General features: G+C 46.3%; 1 protein-coding gene across 5 annotated transcripts in view; it reads left to right on the top strand.

The window, feature by feature from the left end:
- The window catches only part of LOC115123150 (lipoma-preferred partner homolog), a 462733-nt gene that overhangs the window by 263972 nt on the left and 186261 nt on the right, over positions 1-12500 (top strand). For all 5 annotated transcript variants that reach the window (XM_065009483.1, XM_065009486.1, XM_065009484.1 and 2 more), the window contains one exon: positions 11319-11412. In XM_065009483.1, the coding sequence (XP_064865555.1) occupies positions 11319-11412 (94 nt within the window). The remainder of the gene's footprint in view (positions 1-11318; positions 11413-12500) is intronic.

Below are 12500 nucleotides of genomic sequence, written 5' to 3'. Positions count from 1 at the left end.
TAGAATGTAACCTTGTGGATGATGTGAGTATAGAATGTAACCTTGTGGATGATGTGAGTAGGCATGTAGAATGTAACCTTGTGGATGATGTGAGTAGGCATGTAGAATGTAACCTTGTGGATGATGTGAGTAGGCATGTAGAATGTAACCTTGTAGTTAACCGTTTATCGGTTTAATAAACCTAGGTAACAGTTTATCAGTTTAATAAACCTAGGTAACAGTTTATCAGTTGCCTTTTAAGTACTACCTAATGCAGTTTGTCTAAATAGATAATAATAGATAATAAAAACATAATTTCTAAATTGTACAGACATCATGAATGTAATGAGTCAGCAGGTTGATTTCCCTGCTGAAAGGACAGTCAGCCAGCCAGACAGTCAGTCAGCCAGTCAGCCAGCCAGTCAGCCAGCCAGCCAGCCAACCAGTCAGCCAGTCAGTTGTATTTTCTGTCTACATTCCACGGTCTATCAAGAGAGTCAGTCAGTCAGTCAGTCAGTCAGTCAGCCAGCTGTATTTTCTGTCTACATTCCACAGTCTATCAGGAGAATCAGCCAGCCAGCCAGTCAGCCAGCCAGCCAGTCAGCCAGTCAGTTGTATTTTCTGTCTACATTCCACAGTCTATCAGGAGAGTCAGTCAGTCAGCCAGCCAGTCAGCCAGTTGTATTTTCTGTCTACACTCCACAGTCTATCAGGAGAGTCAGTCAGTCAGCCAGCCAGTCAGCCAGTTGTATTTTCTGTCTACATTCCACAGTCTATCAGGAGAGTCAGTCAGTCAGCCAGCCAGTCAGCCAGTTGTATTTTCTGTCTACACTCCACAGTCTATCAGGGAATGTCTGAAGTTTTATGAAGCATCATTGTGCTCTTCTACACCAGGTCTGTAGAAGGTTCTGGTAGTGTTGTAGTCTACAGGCTGGTAGTAGAAGGTTATGGTAGTGTTGTAGTCTACAGGCTGGTAGTAGAAGGTTCTGGTAGTGTTGTAGTCTACAGGCTGGTAGTAGAAGGTTCTGGTAGTGTTGTAGTCTACAGGCTGGTAGTAGAAGGTTCTGGTAGTGTTGTAGTCTACAGGCTGGTAGTAGAAGGTTCTGGTAGTGTTGTAGTCTACAGGCTGGTAGTAGAAGGTTCTGGTAGTGTTGTAGTCTACAGGCTGGTAGTAGAAGGTTCTGGTAGTGTTGTAGTCTACAGGCTGGTAGTAGAAGGTTCTGGTAGTGTTGTAGTCTACAGGCTGGTAGTAGAAGGTTCTGGTAGTGTTGTAGTCTACAGGCTGGTAGTAGAAGGTTCTGGTAGTGTTGTAGTCTACAGGCTGGTAGTAGAAGGTTCTGGTAGTGTTGTAGTCTACAGGCTGGTAGTAGAAGGTTCTGGTAGTGTTGTAGTCTACAGGCTGGTAGTAGAAGGTTCTGGTAGTGTTGTAGTCTACAGGCTGGTAGTAGAAGGTTCTGGTAGTGTTGTAGTCTACACCAGGTCTGTAGAAGGTTCTGGTAGTGTTGTAGTCTACAGGCTGGTAGTAGAAGGTTCTGGTAGTGTTGTAGTCTACAGGCTGGTAGTAGAAGGTTCTGGTAGTGTTGTAGTCTACAGGCTGGTAGTAGAAGGTTCTGGTAGTGTTGTAGTCTACAGGCTGGTAGTAGAAGGTTCTGGTAGTGTTGTAGTCTACAGGCTGGTAGTAGAAGGTTCTGGTAGTGTTGTAGTCTACAGGCTGGCAGTAGAAGGTTCTGGTAGTGTTGTAGTCTACAGGCTGGTAGTAGAAGGTTCTGGTAGTGTTGTAGTCTACAGGCTGGTAGTAGAAGGTTCTGGTAGTGTTGTAGTCTACAGGCTGGTAGTAGAAGGTTCTGGTAGTGTTGTAGTCTACAGGCTGGTAGTAGAAGGTTCTGGTAGTGTTGTAGTCTACAGGCTGGTAGTAGAAGGTTCTGGTAGTGTTGTAGTCTACAGGCTGGTAGTAGAAGGTTCTGGTAGTGTTGTAGTCTACAGGCTGGTTGTAGAAGGTTCTGGTAGTGTTGTAGTCTACAGGCTGGTAGTAGAAGGTTCTGGGGACATAAAGGAAAGGAGACAGGGGACAGCCTTGCCTGGTTTCTTTGTCGTGGGAAATGAATGAATGCAGTCTATTTGAATACGTTCGAGAAATAGCCTTTCTGTTTGCATTTCACAGTATGTGTTGGTGATAGCCGCGTTGTCACAGAGAGACGTAGAGATGGGTGTTTTTAACGTTGTAACCTAACCCCCTACACATCACACCAACACAGTGGAAAGAGGGATGAAATCATGCCATTATCAGAGTCTCGTTTCTGACTTTAACCACCCCCCACCCCCCCATCTGCTCTGTGACACCCTGCACCCTCTCCCAGCCAGCCAGTTTAAAGCACCTTGTTAGCGGGGCCTTTTGTGACGGCACAGAGAGTCATTTATTACATGAATAAAGGAGAGAAATGACTTCCCTTCATGCTTCACGATTTGCTTCACTGTTTTTCAGCAGCTTTTCAACAGCAGCAATAGAAGGTCTTTGAGATGTGTGATATTTCTGTTACTTCCAAATCAGTGTGGTCGTTCACCTGAGGGAAGTCGAGGTCTGGTCAAGACCTCTTGTGTTCATAACATGTTGCCGTTTATCAACACAAATACACATGTGTACACGTGAGAACAGGCACAGAGGCTATATTCTGATGTCACCGTCTGCTACTCTCCGTTGAAACGTTGATACGTACCTAAATACTCATCGGAACCTTCTAGATGAACAGATGTCTAATGGTCCTAAACCACTACAGATAAAACATGGAGACCTGATGGAGATTTTAAACTAAATGTGTTCAGAACACAACCCAGGGTATGACGTCATGTCATCTTGTAATTGTACATCTAACATAGTGATCATAAACGTTGACTCTGAATATGACCGGTTGCATCACCGCCTGGTATGGCAACTGCTCTGGCCTCCAACCGCAAGGCGCTACAGGCTCCTTCTGTTCAGACCAACCCAGGGTATGACATCATGTCATCTTGTAACTGTACATCTAACATAATGATCATAAACGTTGACTCTGAATATGACCGGTTGCATCACCGCCTGGTATGGCAACTGCTCTGGCCTCCAACCGCAAGGCGCTACAGGCTCCTTCTGTTCAGACCAACCCAGGGTATGACATCATGTCATCTTGTAACTGTACATCTAACATAATGATCATAAACGTTGACTCTGAATATGACCGGTTGCATCACCGCCTGGTATGGCAACTGCTCGGGCCTCCAACCGCAAGGCGCTACAGAGGGTAGTACGTACGGCCCAGTACATCACCGGGGCCAAACTTCCTGCAGTCCAGGACTTCTATACCAGTTGGTGTCATAGGAAGGCCCTAAAAATGGTCAAAGACTCCAGTCACCCAAGTCATGGACTGTTCTCTTTGCTACCGCTCGGCAAGCGGTACCGGAGCGCCAAGTCAAGGTCCAAAAGGTTTCTTAACAGTTTCTACCCCCCAAGCCATAAGACTCCTGAACATCTACTTGAATGGACTATTTACATTGTCCCTCCTCTTTTACACTGCTGCTACTCTCTGTTATTATCATCTATGCACTTTAACTCTACCTACATATTACCTCAACTAACCGGTGCCCCCACACATTGACTCTGTACCGGTACCCCCTGTATATAGCCTCCACATTGACTCTGTACCGGTACCCCCTGTATATAGCCTCCACATTGACTCTGTACCGGTACCCCCTGTATATAGCCTCCACATTGACTCTGTAGCGGTACCCCCTGTATATAGACTCCACATTGACTCTGTACCGTAATACCCTGTATATAGCCTCCACATTGACTCTGTACCGGTACCCCCTGTATATAGCCTCCACATTGACTCTGTACCGGTACCCCCTGTATATAGCCTCCACATTGACTCTGTACCGGTACCCCTGTATATAGCCTCCACATTGACTCTGTAGCGGTACCCCTGTATATAGACTCCACATTGACTCTGTACCGGTACCCCTGTATATAGCCTCCACATTGACTCTGTACCGGTACCCCCTGTATATAGCCTCCACATTGACTCTGTACTGGTGCCCCCTGTATATAGCCTCCACATTGACTCTGTACCGGTACCCCCTGTATATAGCCTCCACATTGACTCTGTACTGGTGCCCCCTGTATATAGCCTCCACATTGACTCTGTACCGGTACCCCTGTATATAGCCTCCACATTGACTCTGTACCGGTACCACCTGTATATAGCCTCCACATTGACTCTGTACCGGTACCCCCTGTATATAGCCTCCACATTGACTCTGTACCGGTACCCCCTGTATATAGCCTCCACATTGACTCTGTACCGGTACCCCCTGTATATAGCCTCCACATTGACTCTGTACGGGTACCCCCTGTATATAACCTCCACATTGACTCTGTACCGGTACCCCCTGTATATAGCCTCCACATTGACTCTGTACCGGTACCCCCTGTATATAGCCTCCACATTGACTCTGTACCGGTACCCCCTGTATATAGCCTCCACATTGACTCTGTACCGGTACACCCTGTATATAGCCTTCACATTGACTCTGTACCGGTACCCCCTGTATATAGCCTCCACATTGACTCTGTACCGGTACCCCCTGTATATAGCCTCCACATTGACTCTGTACCGTAATACCCTGTATATAGCCTCCACATTGACTCTGTACCGTAATACCCTGTATATAGCCTCCACATTGACTCTGTACCGTAATACCCTGTATATAGCCTCCACATTGACTCTGTACCGTAATACCCTGTATATAGCCTCCACATTGACTCTGTACCGTAATACCCTGTATATAGCCTCCACATTGACTCTGTACCGGTACCCCCTGTATATAGCAAATTGACTCTGTACCGTAACACCCTGTATATAGCCTCCACATTGACTCTGTACCGGTACCCCCTGTATATAGCCTCCACATTGACTCTGTACCGGTACCCCCTGTATATAGCCTCCACATTGACTCTGTACCGGTACCCCCTGTATATAGCCTCCACATTGACTCTGTACCGTAACACCCTGTATATAGCCTCCACATTGACTCTGTACTGGTACCCCTGTATATAGCCTCCATATTGACTCTGTACCGGTACCCCTGTATATAGCCTCCACATTGACTCTGTACCGGTACCCCCTGTATATAGCCTCCACATTGACTCTGTACCGTAATACCCTGTATATAGCCTCCACATTGACTCTGTACCGTAATACCCTGTATATAGCCTCCACATTGACTCTGTACCGTAATACCCTGTATATAGCCTCCACATTGACTCTGTACCGTAACACCCTGTATATAGCCTCCACATTGACTCTGTACCGTAATACCCTGTATATAGCCTCCACATTGACTCTGTACCGTAATACCCTGTATATAGCCTCCACATTGACTCTGTACCGGTACCCCCTGTATATAGCAAATTGACTCTGTACCGTAACACCCTGTATATAGCCTCCACATTGACTCTGTACCGGTACCCCCTGTATATAGCCTCCACATTGACTCTGTACCGGTACCCCCTGTATATAGCCTCCACATTGACTCTGTACCGGTACCCCCTGTATATAGCCTCCACATTGACTCTGTACCGTAACACCCTGTATATAGCCTCCACATTGACTCTGTACTGGTACCCCCTGTATATAGCCTCCATATTGACTCTGTACCGGTACCCCCTGTATATAGCCTCCACATTGACTCTGTACCGGTACCCCCTGTATATAGCCTCCACATTGACTCTGTACCGTAATACCCTGTATATAGCCTCCACATTGACTCTGTACCGTAATACCCTGTATATAGCCTCCACATTGACTCTGTACCGTAATACCCTGTATATAGCCTCCACATTGACTCTGTACCGTAACACCCTGTATATAGCCTCCACATTAACAATTGAATTTACAACAGGTGGACTCCAATCAAGTTGTAGAAACATCTCAAGGATGATCAATGGAAACAGGATGCACATGAGCCCAATTTCGAGTCTCATAGTAGGAAAAGGGTCTGAATACTTATGTAACATTTTCTAAAAACCTATTTTCACTTTGTCATTATGGGGTATTGTGTGTAGATTGCTGAGATTTATTTAATTTAATCAATTTTAGAATAAGGCTGTAACATAACAAAAATGTGGAAAAAGTCAAGGGGTCTGAATACTTTCCAGAAGGCGCTGTACATCAAGTCCTCTTTTAATTTACAGCCTTTCCCTCACTCAGACAAGATGGCCAATCAACGAGAGGGACGGTGGCAACTTGGTGCTCGAGTTCAGAACGTCTGTCAGTCAAAACCCAGAGCTGTGAAGGAGCCTGAGTTCTGACGACTTGTATACTGTGGCATGTCACAGCCACTACGTTACAATTTAGGCTTTTATTCATTCCCAAAACTGCCCTTAGTCGTAGATGGGAGCAAATGGCTACTGCCAGCTTAGTATTAAAGACGTAAAGGCTAAAAATGAGATTTTAACTGTGTCATTTTTCAAATGCAACAGACTGGTCAGAGTGCTGTTTCCACATGACTTGCGTTCCTGTACAGATCCATCATGCATCCTGTACACACAGCGTCAACCTTAGGGTTGTAGGGGGCCACCAGAGGCCACAGGCCCAGGGTCAGATTCCTCTTCACTAAAACACCCAGAGATGTATATCATTAGCAAGTTAAACACCCAACAGGCACAACAGCCTTCAGGATGCTTTAACAGAACAGCATGTTGTGTTTTCAAACAACCTTCATCAGGGAGTTGCCCTAACAACTTTCATCAGAGCGTTGCCCTAACATCTTTCATCAGAGCGTTGCCCTAACATCTTTCATCAGAGCGTTGCCCTAACATCTTTCATCAGAGCGTTGCCCTAACATCTTTCATCAGAGCGTTGCCCTAACATCTTTCATCAGAGCGTTGCCCTAACAACTTTCATCAGAGCGTTGCCCTAACATCTTTCATCAGAGCGTTGCCCTAACAACTTTCATCAGAGCGTTGCCCTAACATCTTTCATCAGAGCGTTGCCCTAACATCTTTCATCAGAGCGTTGCCCTAACATCTTTCATCAGAGCGTTGCCCTAACATCTTTCATCAGAGCGTTGCCCTAACATCTTTCATCAGAGCGTTGCCCTAACATCTTTCATCAGAGCGTTGCCCTAACATCTTTCATCAGAGCGTTGCCCTAACAACTTTCATCAGAGCGTTGCCCTAACATCTTTCATCAGAGCGTTGCCCTAACATCTTTCATCAGAGCGTTGCCCTAACATCTTTCATCAGAGCGTTGCCCTAACATCTTTCATCAGAGCGTTGCCCTAACATCTTTCATCAGAGCGTTGCCCTAACAACTTTCATCAGGGCGTTGCCCTAACATCTTTCATCGGGGCGTAGCCCAAACAACCTTCATCGGAGCGTTGCCCTAGCAACCTTCATCAGGGCATTGCCCTAGCAACCTTCATCAGAGCGTTGCCTTAACAACTTTTATCAGGGCGTTGCCCTAACAACCTTCATCAGGGCGTTGCCCTAACAACCTTCTTCAGGGCGTTGAGGATACTTGTCACCTACTGCTCACCTCTCGTTCATGAGGGGAGTTTTTAAAGCAGTTATTTTGGCTTTGCAATTTGGTCTAAGGTCCAGAGAAACTCAAAATCTCAACTATTTTCATTGTGTATAAATCAGTGGTTTGACCACAGCTGCTCCTCTGTGTGTGTCTGGAGGCGAGGGTAGAAGAGAGAGATCTATTGAACGGGGGGGGGGCATTGTAACGCTGTGGGATGGGAAGGTATGGGTACAAGCTGATAAATAACAACAATAATTCATTTAATTTGTAAAGCGCTTTTCTCACAAATATATATATATATATATATATATATATATATATATATATATATATATACATCCGATCTGGAGAACAGAATGAACAAAAGGTCATTTTTAAAGCTCTTCTGATCAGATCAGTCTTTAGCTGTGTTTTAAAGCAGGACAGAGACTCTCCATCCCTGATAGTGTCTGGAAGTGTGTTCCACAGCTGAGAAGCCTTGTCACCCATAGTGTTTAGTGATGTTGGTCCCGACATCACTAATGCTCTTGTGGCTGAATGGAAGCAAGTCCCCGCAGCAATGTTCCTACATCTAGTGGAAAGCCTTCCCAGAAGAGTGGAGGCTGTTATAGCAGCAATGTTCCCACATCTAGTGGAAAGTCTTCCCAGAAGAGTGGAGGCTGTTATAGCAGCAATGTTCCAACATCTAGTGGAAAGCCTTCCCAGAAGAGTGGAGGCTTTTATAGCAGCAATGTTCCAACATCTAGTGGAAAGCCTTCCCAGAAGAGTGGAGGCTGTTATAGCAGCAATGTTCCCACATCTAGTGGAAAGCCTTCCCAGAAGAGTGGAGGCTGTTATAGCAGCAATGTTCCCACATCTAGTGGAAAGCCTTCCCAGAAGAGTGGAGGCTGTTATAGCAGCAATGTTCCTACATCTAGTGGAAAGCCTTCCCAGAAGAGTGGAGGCTGTTATAGCATCAATGTTCCCACATCTAGTGGAAAGTCTTCCCAGAAGAGTGGAGGCTATTATAGCATCAATGTTCCAACATCTAGTGGAAAGTCTTCCCAGAAGAGTGGAGGCTTTTATAGCAGCAATGTTCCCACATCTAGTGGAAAGTCTTCCCAGAAGAGTGGAGGCTGTTATAGCAGCAATGTTCCAACATCTAGTGGAAAGTCTTCCCAGAAGAGTGGAGGCTGTTATAGCAGCAATGTTCCCACATCTAGTGGAAAGTCTTCCCAGAAGAGTGGAGGCTGTCATAGCAGCAATGTTCCATCATCTAGTGGGAAGCCTTCCCAGAAGAGTGGAGGCTGTTATAGCAGCAATGTTCCATCATCTAGTGGAAAGCCTTCGCAGAAGAGTGGAGGCTGTTATAGCAGCAATGTTCCAACATCTAGTGGAAAGCCTTCCCAGAAGAGTGGAGGCTGTTATAGCAGCAAAGGCGGGACAAACTCCAACTCCATGGTTTTGGAATGAGATGTTTGACGTGCAGGTGTCCACATACTTCGTGGTGTATAAAGAACAAAGCTATTTAAATCAATTGTTTATTTTGTTTAATTTTTTTATTTGACCTTTATTTAACTAGGCAAGTCAATTAAGAACAAATTCTTATTTTCAATGACGGTCTAGGAACAGTGGGTTAACTGGTCTAGAAACAGTGGGTTAACTGGTCTAGAAACAGTGGGTTAACTGGTCTAGAAACAGTGGGTTAACTGGTCTAGGAACAGTGGGTTAACTGGTCTAGGAACAGTGGGTTAACTGGTCTAGGAACAGTGGGTTAACTGGCCTAGAAACAGTGGGTTAACTGGTCTAGAAACAGTGGGTTAACTGGTCTAGGAACAGTGGGTTAACTGGTCTAGGAACAGTGGGTTAACTGGTCTAGGAACAATGGGTTAACTGGCCTAGGAACAGTGGGTTAACTGGTCTAGGAACAGTGGGTTAACTGGTCTAGGAACAGTGGGTTAACTGGTCTAGGAACAGTGGGTTAACTGGTCTAGGAACAGTGGGTTAACTGGTCTAGGAATAGTGGGTTAACTGGTCTAGGAACAGTGGGTTAACTGCCTGTTCAGGGGCAGAACGACAGATTTGTACCTTGTCAGCTCGGGGATTTGAACTTGCAACCTTTCGGTTACTAGTCCAACACTCTAACCACTGGACCTACCTGATACCATTGGGTCATTGTCCTCTGATCGTCTTCTGTGATGGATGCAGTAGGTCCACTGGGTCAGTGTTTTTTGTACAGTAGGTGTGACACATGTTGTTACAAGTAGAAACCTAAACTCATCATGTTGGTCCCTGTGTTGTGTTGCTAGGGTCCCAGCTGTACCTAGGGCGGACCTGAGTGCACAGTTGTAGGCTGATTGTGTTAGACCTTGTTAGACCTCATTAGACTGCTTTAGACCTCATTAGACGGCGTTAGACCTCATTAGACCGCGTTAGACCTCATTAGACCGTGTTAGACCTCATTCGACCACGTTAGACCTCATTAGACCGCGTTAGACCTCATTAGACCGCGTTAGACCTCATTCGACCGCGTTAGACCTCATTAGACCGTGTTAGACCTCTTTAGACCTTGTTAGACCTCATTAGACTACTTTAGACCGCGTTAGACCACGTTAGACCACATTAGACCACGTTAGACCGTGTTAGAGCTCATTAGACCGCATTAGACCGTGTTAGACCTCATTTAGACCTCATTTAGACCTCGTTAGACCTCATTAGACCGCGTTAGACCTCATTAGACCGTGTTAGACCACGTTAGACCGCATTAGACCGTGTTAGACCGCGTTAGACCTCATTAGACCGTGTTAGACCACGTTAGACCTCATTAGACCATGTTAGACTGTGTTAGACCGCGTTAGACCGTGTTAGACCTCATTAGACCGTGTTAGACCTCATTAGACCGCGTTAGACCTCATTAGACCGTGTTAGACCTCATTAGACCTCATTAGACCATGTTAGACCGTGTTAGACCTCATTAGACCGCGTTAGACCTCATTAGACCTCATTAGACCGCATTAGACCTCATTAGACCTCATTAGACCGCATTAGACCGTGTTAGACCGCATTAGACCGTGTTAGACCTCATTAGACCTCATTAGACCTCATTAGCCCGTGTTAGACCTCATTAGACCTCATTAGACCTCAGTAGACCGTGTTAGACCGTGTTAGACCTCATTAGACCTCATTAGACCGTGTTAGACCTCATTAGACCATATTAGACCGTGTTAGACCTCATTAGACCTCATTAGACCGTGTTAGACCGTGTTAGACCTCATTAGACCGCGTTAGACCTCATTAGACCGCATTAGACCGCGTTAGACCTCATTAGACCGCATTAGACCGTGTTAGACCGCATTAGACCGCGTTAGACCTCATTAGACCTCATTAGACCGCGTTAGACCTCATTAGACCGCGTTAGACCTCATTAGACCGCGTTAGACCTCATTAGACCGTGTTAGACCTCATTAGACCTCATTAGACCTCATTAGACCGCCAAGCCTATCACTGTAGTGTCGTCAGCAAACTTGATGATTGAGTTAGAGTCGTGCGTGGCCACGCAGCCGTGGGTGAACAGGGAGTAACAGGAGAGGGCTCAGAACGCACCCTTGTCGGGCCCCAGTTTTGAGGATCAGCGGGGTGGAGACCCAGGGTCTCTAGTGAACAGGGAGTAACAGGAGAGGGCTGAGCACACACCCTTGTGGGAGTGGAGAAGTCCGGGACCCAATTGCGCAGGGCGAGGTTCAGACCCAGGGTCTGTGTTAGACTGTGTTGTATGTATGACAGCGTTGTGTTGTGTTGCAGGCTCCCAGCGGTGCCAGGCCTGAGGAAGAACTGGAGAGGCTCACCAAGAAGATGCTGTATGACATGGACAACCCTCCGGCTGAGGAGTACTTTGGTGAGACTTGTTATGTACTGTATGTCTCTGACCTCCCCCCCAGTTTTCCTAAGGGTCACGGCCCTACCTTTTCCTATGGGTCAATCTCCTACACCACGTTAGAGGGTTGCGGCCCTACCTTTCCTATGGGTCAATCTCCTAGAGGGTTGCGGCCCTACCTTTTCCTATGGGTCAATCTCCTAGAGGGTTGAGGCCCTACCTTTCCTATGGGTCAATCTCCTACACCACGTTAGAGGGATGCGGCCCTATTTTATTTTATTATTTATTTTACTAGGCAAATCAGTTAAGAACAAATTCTTATTTTCAATGACGGCCTAGGAACAGTGGGTTAACTGGCCTAGGAACAGTGGGTTAACTGGTCTAGGAACAGTGGGTTAACTGGCCTAGGAACAGTGGGTTAACTGGTCTAGAAACAGTGGGTTAACTGGTCTAGGAACAGTGGGTTAACTGGCCGAGGAACAGTGGGTTAACTGGCCTATGAACAGTGGGTTAAGTGGCCTAGGGACAGTGGGTTAACTGGTCTAGGAACAGTGGGTTAACTGGCCTAGGAACAGTGGGTTAACTGCCTGTTCAGGGGCAGAACGACAGATTTGTACCTTGTCAGCTCGGGGATTTGAACTTGTAACCTTCCGGTTACTAGTCTACCACTCTAACCACTAGGCTACCCTACCTTTTCCTATGGGTCAATCTCCTACAACACGTTAGAGGGTTGAGGCCCTACCTTTTCATTTGGGTCAGATAGTCACCTACTAGTTTAGACAGGATCAATCATTCATCATCTAGTATGTTGGATTGCCTAACTATCCAAATCCATTCCCATGCACACACCCATGTGATAATACAGTAGGGCAGTAGGGCAGTAGGGAAGTAGGGCAGTAGAGAAGTAGGGCATTAGAGAAGTAGGGCAGTAGATAAGTAGGGCAGTAGAGAAGTAGGGCATTAGAGAAGTAGGGAAGTAGGGCAGTAGGGAAGTAGGGCAGTAGACAAGTAGGGAAGTAGGGCAGTAGGGAAGTAGGGCTTAGAGAAATAGGGCAGTAGAGAAGTAGGGAAGTAGGGCAGTATAGCAGTAGGGAAGTAGGGCAGTAGGG

This window comes from Oncorhynchus nerka, linkage group LG25 (assembly GCF_034236695.1).
Source record: "Oncorhynchus nerka isolate Pitt River linkage group LG25, Oner_Uvic_2.0, whole genome shotgun sequence".
Taxonomy (NCBI): domain Eukaryota; kingdom Metazoa; phylum Chordata; class Actinopteri; order Salmoniformes; family Salmonidae; genus Oncorhynchus; species Oncorhynchus nerka.
Note: the sequence above shows the minus strand (reverse complement) of the source record. Positions and strands in the feature narration are given on the sequence as shown.